Raw genomic sequence first — 16,480 nt, forward strand, 5'->3', positions numbered from 1 at the left:
CAGCAGTGCGGGGCCGGCAGCCGCGGCGTTCAGTCTATATACTCCGCGGCTCCGGGGGTGCCCGCCCCCTTTCCACCCCCCCCCAAGAGGCCCCGCCTCCTCGCTGCTGGCCTGGGCGACTTCATGCATATGCAAATCTGGAGAAAGGGATTGGGCCCGCCCCCCTGACGCCTCTTCAGGACCTAGAGGTCTCTCCCTTACCCCCACTCCAGGTACTGGACTAGATCTGGGTGAGTGGAGAGGATAGAGGGCGTGTCCGGGCGGAGTAGAGGGAAAGATAACCCCCGAGAGACACAGAAGACAGAGAGGAAAACAGATATATGCTGAGATGGGGGCCCCATCTCAGGCAGGGAGTTAGAAAGGGACTAAGATCCAGGAGACGGGGCAGAATGTGAGACGAATAGAGAAGGAGTCAGAGATCAAGAAAAACAGATCGAAGAGACCAGCTGAGGTACTACACTAGCCGGGCTGGAAGCTAGAACAGTCCTCAAAGAGATCAATAGAGGCCACCACAGGAGGGAAATTCCCCTCATGGGAGCTGCTACCAATCCCCCCGACACCTCCTTCTCCAGTCCCACTGCCGCTTCTCCCACCACCTGGTTCTCCCCAAGCCTGGGGGCTTCTCTGCCTTCCCACCACATCCCTCATGAAACCCTTCCAGGGACTTCGCTGGTGGCGCAGTGATTAAGACTCTGCGCTCCCAATGCAGGGGGCCCTGGTTCCATCCCTGGTCAGGGAACTAGATCCCACGTGCATGCCGCAACTAAGGAGCCCGCCTGCTACAACTAAGACCTGACGCGACCAAGTAAATATTAGGGGGACGAAAAAGCCCTTCCAACACCACATTCCCAGCCCCCAATACTGCCCTGAGACCCCAGCCCTGGAGCCCCATCTGCTTAGGTGTTCTGCCTCCTCCCACCCCCATGTCTGAACTCCCCTTCTCATTTGCCCATTTGGGTCAACAAACATTTATTGAGCACCTACTAGAGACCTTGTGCAACCCAGCGCTGGGGAGGTAAAGTCACGGTTCTCACAGGGCTCCAGAGACCCACAGTCTAGTAGGGAGGTACATGGGCCTCCAAAGACCTCCTGTTAAGAATCATTATCTGGGACTTCCTTAGTAGCGCAGTGGTTAAGAATCTGCCTGCCAATGCACGGGACACAGGTTTGAGCCCTGGTCCGGGAAGATCCCACATGTCTCGGAGCAACTAAGCCCGTGCTCACAACTACTGAGCCTGCGTTCTACGGCCCGTGTGCCACAACTACTGAAGCCCACCTGCCTAGAGCCCGTGCTCCGCAACAAGAGAAACCACCGCAATAAGAAGCCCGCGCACCGCAATGAAGAGTAGCCCCTGCTCGCCACAACTAGAGAAAGCCCGCATGCAGCAATGAAGACCCAACGTAGCCAAAAATAAATAAATAAATTTATTTTTTTTAATGTTATTTTCTTTTAAAAAAATATTTATTTATTTCGGCTGCGTCAGCTCTTAGTTGTGGCACACAGGCTCTCTGGTTGTGGCACGCAGGCTCCAGAACACGCAGGCTCAGTAGTTGCGGCGCGTGGGCTTAGTTGCCCTGCGGCATGTGGGATCTTAGTTCCCCGACCAGGGATCGAACCCGAGTCCCCTGCATTGGAAGGTGGATTCTTAACCACTGGACTACCAGGGAAGTCCCCAAAATGTTATTTTCTTTATCTAGAATAACATTAAATAAATTTAAAATACCATGAAAAGTCAAGAGAAGAACCATGGAAGAAAGGAAAATATTTTATATTTTAGTACGCGAACGGCACTTTTTTCCTGCTTTTTGAACAAGGGATTCCACATTTTCATATTGCACTGGGTCCCACAAATTATGCAGCTGGTCTTACTTCAGTCCCTTCTGCAGCAGACTCTGGATTAATTTTCTCAAAATACAGTTTTAATTAGGGCACCCCTCAGCTCAAAGGTCTTCGGTGGTTTCCTGTGACCCTGCAGGATGCAATCCTGATTCTTCAGTCTCACCCTCAGGGTACTCCATATCTAGACCCAGTCTGTATCCCCAACCTCCTTTGCCACTAGGCCCCAACTAGTCCTCTGCTGGAGCTGAGCCCGCCACTCCTGGGACAGGCTGTGCTTACTCCTGACTTTACACCTTTGTCCATTTCATCTCCACATCCTGGAAGACTGCCCACCCCTCAGAGTCCAGCCCCGACTCCCATTCATTCATTCAATGTGTACCTAATGAGCATTTGCTTAGAGCCAGGCACTATTCTGGTCCCTGTGCTCCTGGGACTCCCATTCCAATAAACCGTAAAAACAAACAAATTAAATAATGTTAATATTATGCAGAAAAAAATAAAACAGGGTGATGTGCCAGAGTGCCTGCATGGGCATGGATGGCCTTGCTGAGGAGAGAACTTTTTTGTTTTGTTTTGTTTTTTGTTTTTTGCTGTCCGCGGGCCTCTCACTGTTGCGGCCTCTCCCGTTGCGGAGCACAGGCTCCGGACGCGCAGGCTCAGCGGCCATGGCTCACGGGCCCAGCCGCTCCGCGGCATGTGGGATCCTCCCGGACCGGGGCGCGAACCTGCGTCCCCTGCATCGCCAGGCGGACTCCCAACCACTGCGCCACCAGGGAAGCCCGGAGATAACTTTTAATTGCCCCAAGTAACCCAAAGGAGCCATAGGGACATGTAGGGGAAGAGCTTTCCAGGTGGAGGGAAGGGTCAGTGCAAAGGCTGGGCTTGAACGAAGGACAGCAAGATTGGTACAGCAAGAGATCTGAGAGGTAGGCAGAGGCCAAGTCATGCAGGTCCTTGTATGCCAAAGGGAGTAGTTTGGATTTTAATCCAACCATCACAGAAACAATTCCAGGATTTTTCTGCGGGTTTTGTTTTTGTTGTTTGTTTGTTTGGCCGCACTGTGCAGCACATGAGATTTTAGTTTCCCGACCAGGCATTGAACCCATGCCCCCTGCAGTAGAAGCACCGAGTCTTAACCACTGGACCGCCAGGGAAGTCTTAATTCTACGGTTTTAGGCAATGGATCAACATGATTAAATTTAATGAAAATCACCATGGCTGCCGTGTGAGAGTGGACCATGGGAAGCGAGGAGGCCAGGTAGCAGGGCTTTGCAGCAGTCTGGGTGGGAGATATGGATGGCCTGGACCAGGGCAGCAGCTTTGCAGATGGAGACAAAAGGATGGGTTCAGAATCTATTTAGGCAGTAGAATGATGACCATGGCTAGTGCCTAGGTTTTTGTCTTGAGCAACTGGGCTGAAAACTCTTGTATTTTATCTTTTCAGCTAGACTGTAAGCTCTTTCAGAGCAAGGCTTTCTATATATCCTCCATACCCAAGCAACCCACAGAGCTACCGAAGATAATGCCTGGTTGCTGAATTGGGCTTAAACATGGAATGGCTCCTTCTACGAGAAACCTCAGGGAAGCAACTTGCCTTTTCCTTCATCAGTTAAGGAGCACGGAAATGGGCCAGTCTCGATCTGGAGAGATGAGGCCTGGATCTTACCCTCAACACACACAGCCTGGCAAACACAGGCCTACAGATGGCCTCCAGACTGTTGGTTCAGTCTCTGCCCTGTACCCCAGGCTCACTTGGAAAAGAAAGAATGAATGTCTTCTGTACACTTAGGGCAGTTCTGGGGTAAGGCTGAGACTGCGTTGCTCCCTTCCATGCCTTCTCCTAAGGCTGAGGGTCAGCATGAGGAGGGCTGGGCGTAGGAAGGGAAGGACACTCTACTCCATGCAGCATTGGTGTTCACAGGGAAACAGGCTGAGGAAGGAGTGAGGGGGCAAAGAGCCATTACAAACCTCCAACCTCTTTCCGGAATCCAGCCCTCCCTCCAGCATCTCCAGAAAGGAGGAAGGGAATGAGAGCTCCCACACCCCCTCTCCCATACCCAGAGCCTGTCTTAGGTCTGTGCCCAATGATTCCCTTCCCCCACCAACCAAATCCCAGGGACTCAGCTGTCTGGGTTCCCAGCAAGATGGGTCTTTGTAGAGACAAGAACAGGGAAAGAAGAGAGCTCCAAAACACAGATATGGCCGGGGGGGTGGGGGTGGGGGAGGAAAAGTAGCGGGTTATTATTTAATGGGTACAGACTTTCAGTGTTACAAGATGAAGAGTTCTCGAGATGGACAGTGGTGATAGTTGCACAACATTGTGAAGCTTAATGCCACTGAACTGGACACTTGAAAATGGTTAAGATGGTAAAAGACTGAGGAAAACTGACTGGCTTGAATTTACTATTTCTTTTTTCTTTTTTTTTTTTGCGGTACGTGGGCCTCTCACTGTTGTGGCCTCTCCCGTTGCGGAGCACAGGCTCCAGACGCGCAGGCTCAGCAGCCATGGCTTATAGGCGCAGCCGCTCCACGGCATGTGGGATCTTCCCAGACCGTGGCAGGAACCCGTGTGCTCTGCATCAGCAGGCAGACTCTCAACCACTGCGCCACCAGGGAAGCCCTTGAATTTACTATTATAACGCCTCTTCTTTCTTGCAATTTATCATGGTCTGTGCAATGGCCTAGAGTGTCTTTGTTTTATGTGATGAAGGTATGTGTGATATTATGAAGGTATATATTTGTATTCTGTAACTGTTAAAGACTTAGCCTGACTTTAAAACATGCCACCTGGAACTAATATATAAATGTTTTTTATCTGTTGGCTTTTCATTTCATCCATGTATTCAATATATCTTGATTAAATTCCTCAAAAAATTGGTTAAGATGGTAAATTTTATGTTATGTGTATTTTACCACAATTTAAAAAAAAGGAAAGAAACACATGGTCCTGCACTGACTAGATCAAGCCCCAACTCCTCAGCAGGACATACAAGGCCTCTCACCCCGTGGCCCAAGGAGCCTTCCCAGTCTGCCCTCATTCCATCTCAGCCTGCCCCCAGTTCAGCCACATCACACACCCTTCCTTATCTTCCATACCCGGCAGGCTCAGACTCATATTTCAAGAACTATGCAGGAGGCTAATGATATAAACAAGAGCAACATTTCTCATACAGGGAGCATTTTCCATATGCCAAGCACTGTGCTGCACATCTGACTTACATGATTCCACCAAACGCTCCTGGCAACCCTGAGTAGGGTGCCTTGCCCATTTTGTAGATGGGGAAACTGAAAGATAAAGAGGTTTAGTCATTTGTTCAAGTTCCTGGCACTTCCTAAGAGATCCCTATTAAATCATTTTACATATCTGTCTCTCTCCCCAGACCCCTGTTCTCCAGGGCCAGGACCAAGTCTTATTCATGTCTGGAGTCCCTATGGAGTACCTAACACAGTGCTTGGCATACTGTCAGGGTCCAATAAATGTTAGTTGAAAGAAAGAAAGAGGGAGAGAGAGAGAGAGAGAGAGAGAGAGAGAGAGAGAGAAGGAAGGAGGGAAGGGAAGAAGGGAAGAGAGAGGTGACACACAGGGTGGAGTGAGTGGGTAGACCAGGTTTGGAGCCTACAGCATATGCTCTCAAGCTCCAGAATGGTTTTTAGGGGTGTGGGAGAGGCAGGGGACACTGGGCTGGCATTGTAGGTGCCCTTGGTGGGAGCCTGGCAGAGTCTGTGTAAAAACAGAGTCAGTCTTAATGAAAGAGTGTAGACAGCTCTGGATGGTAATCAGGAATCTTGGAATCTAGGGCAGGCTGGAGAAAGAGAGGTTGGGAGCACAGTGTCCTGGACAGGATGGGGTAGAGGGAGGAGAGAAAAGCTAGCCCTTGGGAGATTCCTCAGGGACACAAGGCCAGGAAGTTGCCACTCAGAACAACCCCCTTGGTGGGGACCAGGTGTGTTCAAGCCCTTGAGCCTCTCTCCCCACTGGCTTGCTCATACCCGAGACCCCCATAGGACTGGTTTCTTTTCAGGTTTCTATTCAGGTCTCTGCTCAAGTGACACTGCCTCACAGAGGCCTTGCCTGACCACCTGGCTAATGCTGCCCCTCCCCTACCACCCTTGATTCTACTACAGGATTTTATTCCCTTTATAGAGACAACCACTATCTGAAATGACCTTGCTTATTTATTTTTGTTTATGGACCATCTGGCTGTCTCCTCTCTTACACTGTGGACTTCATAAGCGCAGGGACTGTGTCTATCCTTTTCATCAATGCATTCTCAGTGTCTAGAACAGTGCCTGGTACACAGTAGGTGCTCAGTAAATACCAGTTGAATGAACTTAGTCAAGTGGCCCAGGCTAACCCTGAACATTGCCCAGGGACCAGAGTTGAATTTGGGCTCTCTGGACATGCTGAGGACTCTCCTGAAAAACACTCTGACTGGAAGGAGGCAGCCATAGACTTGCAAACTTGAGATTGTGAGGGTCCAAGGAGGGGCCTAGGATGTGTCTTCCAACCCAGAGACTCTCTGGGGTCACTTAGGTCCTGGCTAATCCTTGTAGAAGGGGGACAGCAGGTCCAATGAGTGACTCACCCTGTTGCCTGGGTTACTGGTAGGAAGATCCTCGTAACCTAGGAAGCTGGGACACTGGGATCCCCATGGGGTCTGGAGATGGGGGATGGGCATGAAGTTTCCCAGGGAGCTGGGGGCTGAGGCAGGAGGGTACCCCAGGAAGGAGATGGGGCGCCAGGATTCTCCAGAGGTCTGGAGGCTGAGTCACCGTATGTTCTTTGAGGGCAGAGATATTCCCGACTCTGTCTGTTCTTTCCAGCTGGGACCAGCACAAACCAGTTCCTGTTTAATGGAGTAAAGACAAATTCATCTGGGAGCGCAGTTAGTGGGCCGAGATGAGGAGAGATAGAGGCAGCCTTCTCCCTCTGCTCTCCCCCCCTTTTCTTTCTCCCTGCTGCCTCCACCCCTTTTCCCAAAGGCCTCCATCTCTCTATGACCCACTCACGCCCCCTGCTGCTCCTTTCTTGGATAGCAGTGGCCTGTCTAAAGGACAACAAAATCCCATCTCTTCCCTTCCCTCCCGAATTCTGGGGACCAGCCCCAGAGGGACAAAGCTAAAGCCCCGGGGCTGCAGCTGCTGGGGAAGGAGGTGGGCTGCTGGCTCCCAGGAAGTGACTCGCAACTGGGGTGTGTGTGTCTGTGGGTGCTGTTGCTGGGATCTCAGCCTAAGAAGTCACCACTTCCTCAGGAATCCCTCCTCGATCCCCAGCCTAGGTCAAGGCCACTGGCCTTCGAGCTTTCTCAGTTCCCTGACTGCTCCTTTATGGCGTATATCAGAGTTTCCAATTATCCACTCACTTGTTAGTCTTTGATGGATGCCTGCCTCCCCCAGGGGACCACAAGCACAGAGAGGGCAGGAAGCAGGGTTAGTTTTTTGTTTTGCTTTGTTTGGGCCGCCATGTGCGGCATGCAGGATCTCAGTTCCCCGACCAGGATCGAATCCAGGCCCCCTGCGTTGGGAGCTCGGAGTCTTAACCACCTGCACTAGGGAAGTCCCGAAGCAGGGTAAGTTTTGCTCATCAGTGCAACCCGATGCTCAGCACAGTGCCTGGTACATTGCAGATGCACAGTAAATATTTGTTAAATAAATGAATGAGTGACATTCAAAGGAGGTTCTTAGGTGGGGATGTAATGGTAGTGTCGGTGCCATTGCCTGGGCTCTGGGGGCAGCTGTGAGTCCAGATGTCCTGGCTTCTGCTCAGGGCCCGGTCCATGTCCAGCCTCTGGCCTTGTGCCCAAAGGCCATCCAAGCAAAAGGATGCAGAAGAGGCCTCTCCTACAGCGAGGTAGTATGGAGGAGGCATTAGGGTGGCCGTGGTCCAGAAGCTCCTCCCCACTTTTCCAGTCCTCTAACCTAAAGTTTTTAAAGCACTTCCTCCCACTGTCCCCTTATCCTCTCTCTTCTTATGGCCTTCTCCTCTTCCCTCGCAGAGATTTCCTTCCCCTAAAAATGCATCCCTTCCCACCTCTTCCCCTCCCCTTAGCTGTTTCCCATGGTGTGCTGAGAAACTTCAACATCACTTTCTTACCTGGCAAAGCCCCCAGGAAGAGACGCCCCTGTGTTTGGGCCCAGAGGTTGAGGAGGGGGGCAGGGCCCATGGGAGGCAGAGCAAGGATCTCCTTCTTTGTCCCCTGGCTCAAAACCACCCTGGACACAGTCAGCTTCAGCTGAAGAGTGATCCCCAAGATGAGGGGCAGATCCAGCCCTGGCCCTGACACAGAAGACAGCACCACTTTCTGCAGAGTGTGTGGGAAGGGACATAAGTGGGGGAGGAAAGAATGAACTGCATCTGCTCCATGTGGCCCCAACCCTGGCTGCCTTAATTCTGTCTCTTAGCCATGCAGTCTATCTACTGGCCATTCCCACCACCTCCATCCTGCCTTAACTCTCCTGGCTTGGCCTTCTATAAAACCACACCCTCCCCAGGTAAATATATAATCTAACTACAAGTCACTGTTTGCTGTGGGCAGCTTTAATATGTGTCTCTGCCCGCCCACCCCAACCCTTAAACCATTGTAATATTGACATTTTATTTTATTTTTCTTTATTTTTTCGTAATATTGACATTTTAGAGTCCCCTTTTCTCCCACCGCTTCCAGGCTCCACTGAATGCAGGCAGCATCTCCCTCTTACTTGATCTTGGAGGTGGAGGCTGAGCCAGAAAGGGTTTTCTGGGGTCCCAAGGGCAAGGAGGTGGCCTGAGCCTGCTGCTAGCTGGAGTCCCAGGTCCAAGGAGAAGGCCCAGGGCTCTACATGAGGCCAGGGAATGTCTGGGGGGAGAAATGACCCTCCTGAGGTCTGAAGGCTGGGGATTCATGGAGGGAAGGGGCTAATGCTGGAGGGAAATGGACACAGAGCTGGCCATGGAGGGGAAAATAACCTTTACCTTCGAGACTGAATTCTGCACCAGTCCCTGGCGGGAAGAATATCCCAGGTTGAGACTCTACAGCACAGCTTCTGAGACTAGTGGGGACAGATGCTGAGGTCTGGGCCTGCTGGTCCAGCCAGTCTTCCCGGCGCAGGCAGCCATCCAAGGCAGGGACCGGCTGGAGCCCGTGTGGGGAAGGGAAGATGCGGGGGATGCTGGAATCAGGATATCTGAGCACCAGTCCCAGACTCCCACCCTGTTTATTCCCCTCCAAGATGCAAGCATTTGGCCTCCCCCATGCAGCTCTCACCCCATACCCCCTCCTTGAAGTGTGGACTTAGACCCCCACGGCCACCCAGCCAGCAATGCTTTACGAGCTTTGGTCATGGTTCCTGCCCCTGTGACGCAGCTACCCACAACCAGAGTTTGGAGGCAGGGAAGAGCAGCACCCCCAGAACAATCCTCACGATGGGCTGGGGTTTGTGCGCCAGTGGCCCAGAGACCTGTCTCAGATGCAGCACCTCCTCCCCATCCAGCCCTAGCATCACAGAATCTGCATGGATCTTCACTTCCACCTGCAAGAAGAGAAAGAGAAGAAGAATCAGAGGTTCCTGGGGCCTGCCTCCACCACTTTCTTCAGAGGCAGTCTAGAAAATGCCATACTGAAGATGGCAGAGTAGAAGGACTTGAGCTCACCTCCTCTCATGAAGACACCAAAATCACAACTAACTGCTGAGCAACCATCTACGAAAAAAGACTTGAACCTACCAGAGGCAGTCTAGTATGGCAGAAAGAACACGTACTTGAAGCGTCAGCTGGCATCCGCAGCTCACTCTGGACTTGTCCCTTACATACTAACAAAGCCTCAGAACTCCCTTCTGAAAAAATGGGGACAAGAATAGCAACTTCTGGGACTTCCCTGGCGGTCTAGTGGTTAAGACTCTGCAATTCCGGGACTTCCCTGGTGGTGCAGTGGTTCAGAATCTGCCTGCCAATGCAGAGGACATGGGTTCGATCCCTGGTCCGGGAAGATCCCACATGTCTTGGAGAAACAAAGCCACAACTACTGAGCCTGCGCTCTAGAGCCCGTGAGCCACAACTACTGAGCCTGTGTGCCACAACTACTGAAGCCTGCACGCCTAGAGCCCGTGCTCCGCAACAAGAGAAGCCACCACAATGAGAAGTCTGCGCACCGCAACAAAGACCCAATGCAGCCAAAAAAATAAATTAAATTATATTTAAAAAAAAAGACTCTGTGCTTCCACTGTGGGGGGCACGGGTTTAATCCCTGGTCAGGGAACTAAGATCCCGCATGCCAAGAGGTGTGGCCAAAAAAAAAAAAAAAAAAAGCAATTTCATGGGGCTTTTGTGTGGATTCAATGAGATGACAATGGTAAAGAGATGCCCAATAACTTGGTTCCATTCCCTTCCTCACACCAGCTCAAGACACCCCTCCCTCAGGACCAGATCTGGCTTACCTGGTGCCACCTCCCATCGTCCAGCCGGGGTCCAGCACCCACTGTAAGTTGGCCCAGTGATTATGAAGCTGGATCTCAGGGCTGCCATCCCGAAGTCCCAGCACAAACCAGTCATCCTCTGGATTGGTATCACCATAAAAAATCACTCCCTCTGGATCCCAGGTCCGAAACTCAAAGGAGGAGGAGGTTCTGGAAGGACACAGAAGGAAAGACTGGGTATGGGGTGTGCTCTTTGAGCATAGATGTGAGGTTGAGGGAATTGGAGTACAGGGAGACAGGGAACAGAGCGGGGCTGGTGCACTGTTTATAATAGCAAAGACATGGAAGCAACCTAAAGGTCCATCGATAGATGAATAGATAAAGAAGATGTGGTACATGTATGCAATGGGATATTACTCTGCCATGAAAAAGAATGAAACAAGGACTTCCTTGGTGGTCCAGTACTTAAGACTCCGAGCTCCCAGTGCAGGGAGCCTGGGTTCCATCCCTGGTCAGGGAACTAGATCCCACATGCGGCAACTAAAGATCCTGAATGCCGCAACGAAGATCCCACATGCTGCAAATAAGACCCGGCACAGCCAAATAAATAAATAAATATTTAAGAATGAAACAATGCCATTTGCAGCAACATGGATGGACCTAGAGATTATCATACTAAGCGAAGTAAATCAGACAAAGACAAAATACCATATGCTATCACTTACAAGTGGAATTTAAAAACTGATACAAATGAACTTATTTGCAAAACAGAAAGACTCACAGACATAAAAAAACAAACTCATGGCTACCAAAGGGGAAGGTGGGGAGGGATACATTGGGAGTTTGGATTAACAGATACAAACTACTATATGTAAAATAGATAAGCAACTTCTGTTGCTTATTCCTTGAAATGTGCCAACTTATATTTTATCATCTTTTTTTTTTTTAATCACATCTTACTACCAAGTTTGGTCTCTGCTTTTTGCTTCTGTTTTAGGAGCAATGACCTCAATAAAGAATATTTTTGGAAAATAAAAATAAGCAACAAGGTCCTACTGTATAGCACAGGAAACTATATTCAGTATCTTGTAATAAACCATAATGCAAAAGAACCTGAAAAAGAATGTATATATATAACATGTATCATAAATACATATATATATATATAAAACTCAATCACTTTGCTGTACCCCAGAAACTAACACAACATTGTAAATCAACTATACTTCAATTAAATAAAGCAAAAAAAAAAAGAGAGAGAGGAGCTGATGGAGAGAGGGTGAGGTCAGGGGACTAGGTCAAAGAATTAGGTCAACCCCATACTTTATGATCTTGGTGAGGTTAAAGGTCATGATGGTTACAAGTTCTTGTCCAGGGCCATTGCTGAGGTGCAGAGCAGGCCGGTCCTGAGTCCTCTGCCAGAGAGAAAAATAAACAAGCTGAAATAAGACGTACCAGAGACAGACAGGAGGGAGAAGCACTGCTATAAGGCCAGAGGAGGAAAGAAACGAAGAGAGCAGAGCTAAAGTGTAGCTCACTTAAACACACACAGGGCTTAGCGCCCTGTCCTGCTCCTGCACCTGTCTGGGGAGAGTATGTCTCACGGCTCGTCCTTCAGGGCTGGGAGGCAGCAGCAGCAGTAGCAGCAGCAGCGGCAGCCCATGCCATGTGGCCGGTGGACCTCCGCTCTCCATAATCAGCCGCGGTCCTCTCTGTGCCTCAGACAACTCTGAGGAAAATGTGTGGGGGCAGGCAGCGTCGCACATGGTTGGTGGAGGGTTAAATGTTGCCCCGGGGGAAGAAGGGGGGGCAGGAGACAGGGCCACTGACCCTACGGCCCCTCTGAGGACAAATGGAGTGAGGAACAGAGTTCCTCCACTACCCTCCCCCACTGCTGAGAAGGTTTCTGAGCTGGGAGAGGACACCTCACTTCCCCTCTCCTTCTAGAGCCTGACCTGGGTCCTCCAAGCCTTCTGCCCACCTGCGGAGGCTGCCTTGAGGACAAACATGAGATCTAGAAACAGACATGCCCAGATCCCCAAGTAGCATCCTCCATAAGGCCTAGAGCTGTGAGACATGGAATCCCAAATACTAGCTGGGTGACTGTGGGCAAGTCACCCCACCTGTGTGCTTTAGTGTCCTTGTCTGCAAAATGTGAAAAATACTTACTTTCCAGAGTTACTGTGAATGAGGATGAATCGAGATGATACAGGCACAGTGCCTGGTATCTGCTCTGAGCTCTTCCCTTAGTATTTTCCCAGGCCTCTGAGGCTTGCTGCATAGGGAGGTACTGTCTCTGAGTGTGATTCAGTGGATACTAAGAGTCCTGGTCCCTCCCCCCCCATTATCTTCTCTTAGCCGTCGACTACAAGGCCTAACCATTTACCAGTAGAAATTCATCACCCTCTCCCTGATCCATCTTAAAATACAAATGCCCCCAAGAGGAGTAACACTTTGAGCCAGTAGGCAAGAGTTGGAGGTCCTGGGGCTCACCCCGAGTCTGGATGGGCTGGAATGGGTGAGTTGGGGTGAAAGGTAGAGGAGGTATCACTGCACACTTCAGTTAAAGAAGGAGGTATCTTTTGAGCCGTGGAGTTTCTCCAACGGAGGCTGGAACACCCAGATAACAACAACGAGGAAGCCTCGGCAGTCCAGCCTTGACCCCTGCGGGGTGTGCGGTCGAGAGACCCGGCCATAGGGTTAGAGCTGGGGGGCGGCGGGTGCGCGGGGGGCGGGGACATGCCTGCTCTGCAAGCTGATTGGCTGGCAGGTGCGCGCTGTAGGGGCCCGAAATTAGGGGCTACCAGGCCGTGCGGACCGCTAGTCCCACCACTCTCTCCGCCCCGCGGCAGCCGGAATCGAGCTTCTGCTTCCCAGCCCGCGGCGCCCCCACCACCTCGCTCCCCACCACTCCCCCGGCTTTCTGGTATCCGAATTTGGAGGCCCCTTAAAGGGTCCCCGTTGCTCTTCGTCCGGTCCTGCAGAACGGAAGTGGGGATCCTGGACTTCGGTTCCAGACGGTGGAGATCGGGATGGCTTCCATGCTGATCCGAGAAGCCAAGGAGGGAGACTGTGGAAATATCCTGAGGCTGATTCGGGTGAGGGCTGCGGGCCGGAAACCGGGGTCCCAGAGGGGGTCAGAGCGGCGCTGCTGGAGTGGGGACGGGAAGGAGGAGGTGGGAGCAGAGGGAGGAGCGCGCCCAGGGCTCCTGCTTAGGGAGCAGTGAGGCCCTCCTGCCTTAATCTAGCCTTTGTCCGCACGCTGTAGGAACTCGCTGAGTACGAGAAACTCTCAGACCAGGTGAAGATCAGTGAAGAAGGTACGGGCCCAACACCTGAGTCCTGACGGAGGCTGGGGTGGAAGTGACGGATGGGTTCCCCAGGCAGTAACTCCAGACTGGGCACACACCCAGGCCTTCTTTCTCTATCTCTTTGTCACAACTCCGATCTCTGCAGCCCTGAGAGCAGATGGCTTTGGAGAGAATCCTTTCTATCACTGTTTGGTAGCAGAGATTCTTCCTGCGCCCGGGGAGCCACAGGGTAAGAGCACCCTGACCTCAGAGGTGCCCTGTCCAGTCAGCCTCAAAGGTCTCTCCCCCAGGTGCCCAGCGGCCTGACCCTTCTTTTTTTCTCTCTCAGGGCCCTGTGTGGTGGGCTATGGGCTATACTACTTCATCTACAGCACATGGAAGGGACGAAACATTTATCTGGAAGACATCTACGTGAAGCCAGAGTATCGGGGTACTGGGCAGAGGCCGGGATGGGAGAAAAGCAACCTATAGACTGGACCACCATCCCTTGCCTCTTAATCCTAGCCTATGGTCTTTTCTGGTCCCCTTCAACTCAGACGATCCCTCTTTTTGCCTTTTTCTCCCCACATCAGGTCAGGGGATTGGCTCCAAAATAATCAAAAAAGTGGCTGAGGTGAGGAGAGGGATGGGGCTACAGGCTGGGCCCTGGCAAAGCAAAGCTGTATGGGAGGCACCTGGGTTGAATGGAGGGCGAGCAAGTCTTTTCCTTTTTGACCCAGGAAAGTGAGTGGTGTCTTCTCCCACAGGTGGCCCTGGATAAGGGCTGCTCCCAGCTCCGCCTGGCAGTCCTAGACTGGAACAAGGGGGCTATGGACTTGTATAAGGCCCTAGGAGCCCAAGATCTGACGGAAGCTGAAGGTTGGCACTGCTTTCGCTTTGAAGGAGAGGCGATGAGGGAGTTGGCAGGAAAGTGACGCCATCCCTTGGGGATCTCTATTTCAGCTTCTTCATCCCCACCAGCTCAAGCAGTCCTCAGAGACTGCCTCCACTGACCAAGGCCTCCCTGAAGGAAGGGAAGGAGGGTTGGAAGTGAATACTCCCAGACGGAAGGAACAGAGGTGAGGAAGAGGCAAGGCTTCCCACCTCCTTGTTAAGGGTGAAAAATAAATGAGAATTCCCATGTGTTGATGTGGTGTTGGGTGGAGGAATTGAGGATGTGACAAGCTTCAGCTATTACGACCCTTCCTCAGTGTCTTCTGGTCAGTGGATGTTGCTCCTGGGGATAAAAGTGGGCCTAAGATGACTTTCACCCACAATGGACCAGAGTATTGACTCTGGCCTCTAGCACACATATCAGGCTTGTTGCTCGGGCTTGGGACCCAGACAAAGGCCTCCAGTGTCTGGACTGGGCTGTGTAGAATCCGAGACTGAGGCAGGCCCACCGACTCAACAGACGGAGCAGGCTGCCACCTGGTGGTGGCATTTTAGGGACACTGGGAAGGACCACTGGCCCCAACTTTTCAAAAAATCCACTCACCTAGCGAGTGCTTTTTCTTTTTCAAAAGTCACAAAGCCTTTATTTTCAGTTCAGCAGAACCAAAACAAACCTTTAGGACGCATGGAGACAAGAAGGGAAACAGGTTCATTTCCTACTTTCATCATATTTCGTAATGCAGGTTTGTTGTAGAGAAGTTTGAAGGGACATATAAAAATAAAATCCATAGCCTTACTTACATCTCTACTCTTAACCCTTTGGTATTGATTCTTTAGATTTTTTCAATGTACATATATACATACAGTTAGTTAAGTGTGTGGGGATTTATGGGATCAACTCTTTTGCAACCTGTTTTTTCATTTAACAATAAATCAGAAACATCTGCCTAAGTTATTAAACACATCATCACTTTCAGTGGTGACATATTATTCCTCTTGTGGAGGAACCATTGGTTAAATGGTCATAATTTAGACACTGAAAGTGGACAAGAAGGTAACATACATGTGTATATTGTAAAAAACAGGATCAATGGAGTCTAGAGAGTTGAAGATCCATCTCAAAATTCAAAATTTTTAAAAAATACAGGGCTTCCCTGGTGGCGCAGTGGTTGAGAGTCCGCCTGCCGATGCAGGGGACACGGGTTCGTGCCCCGGTCTGGGAAGATCCCACATGCCGCGGAGTGGCTGGGCCCGTGAGCCATGGCCGCTGAGCCTGTGCGTCCGGAGCCTGTGCTCCGCAACGGGAGAGGCCACAACAGTGAGAGGCCCGCGTATCGCAAAAAAAAAAAAAAAAAAAACAAACCCCAAAAAATACAATTCAGCCAAACAACACTTCAAATGCCCAAATTCTTCCAGAGGGGTGCCAATTTTGGGCCCTTAAAACGAGTTTACAACAGATGGGCCTTTAGGACAAACTTGATTGAGAAATAATGAAGCTTGTCAGCCCCTTCCACAGATGGGAGCCAGAAGAATCCAGTTTCATACCCTTGGCTCATCTAATCTGGCAGGGATGAATATCTTTTTAACATGAACAAGTTATCTTTTGACGGCACTTTTAAAACTGAACTCAGAATGAGTTATTTCTGGAAGGACACACAAACAAGCAGAGAGTGGTTGCTTCCAGGGAGAGGAACTGGGTGTCCAGGTAACGGAAGGAAGGGGACTCTTCCCCATACCACTTTGGATCTTCTGAATTTTGTGCCTCGCCCATGTAGTACTTCAGAAAAATGAATAAATAAAACTTTAAATGCTAATGCAGAAGAAAAGAGTATGAACTAGGAGGGCTTCCCTGGTGGCGCGGTGGTTAAGAATCTGCCTGCCAATGCAGGGAACATGGGTTCGAGCCCTGGTCTGGGAAGATCCCACATGCCGCGGAGCGACTATGCGCGTCTCACCACAACTAGAGAAAGCCCTCGCACAGAAACGAAGCCTCAACACAGCCATAAATAAATAAATAAATAAGAGTATGAACTAGGAAATTTAATATTTCCAAAATGTATCTTGC

The 16,480-nt window shown here is 50.7% G+C and overlaps 2 protein-coding genes across 3 annotated transcripts; one reads left to right on the top strand and one right to left on the bottom strand.

Moving 5' to 3' along the window:
• Positions 1-7,508: 7,508 nt before the first annotated feature.
• SHBG (sex hormone binding globulin) lies at positions 7,509-11,933 on the bottom strand. Its single transcript, XM_060134656.1, is given in 9 exon segments — positions 7,509-7,681; positions 7,935-8,142; positions 8,540-8,676; positions 8,793-8,952; positions 9,188-9,349; positions 10,253-10,305; positions 10,308-10,441; positions 11,555-11,646; positions 11,812-11,933. Coding segments are annotated over 9 exon segments (1,233 nt in total). The 5' UTR covers positions 11,926-11,933.
• Positions 11,934-13,023: 1,090 nt separating this feature from the next.
• SAT2 (spermidine/spermine N1-acetyltransferase family member 2) lies at positions 13,024-14,662 on the top strand. 2 transcript variants are annotated; one of them, XM_060133317.1, is made up of 7 exons: positions 13,024-13,329; positions 13,500-13,551; positions 13,688-13,771; positions 13,871-13,972; positions 14,115-14,155; positions 14,289-14,400; positions 14,485-14,662. In XM_060133317.1, the coding sequence occupies exons 1-7, from the start codon at positions 13,264-13,266 to the stop codon at positions 14,532-14,534; spliced, it is 507 nt and encodes a 168-aa protein (XP_059989300.1). In that variant the 5' UTR covers positions 13,024-13,263; the 3' UTR covers positions 14,535-14,662. The 2 variants fall into 2 exon arrangements, with proteins under 2 accessions (XP_059989300.1, XP_059989299.1); XM_060133316.1 differs by having other exon boundaries at positions 14,289-14,662.
• Positions 14,663-16,480: the final 1,818 nt, after the last annotated feature.

Source organism: Lagenorhynchus albirostris, chromosome 20, assembly GCF_949774975.1.
Source record: "Lagenorhynchus albirostris chromosome 20, mLagAlb1.1, whole genome shotgun sequence".
Classification (NCBI taxonomy): Eukaryota; Metazoa; Chordata; class Mammalia; order Artiodactyla; family Delphinidae; genus Lagenorhynchus; species Lagenorhynchus albirostris.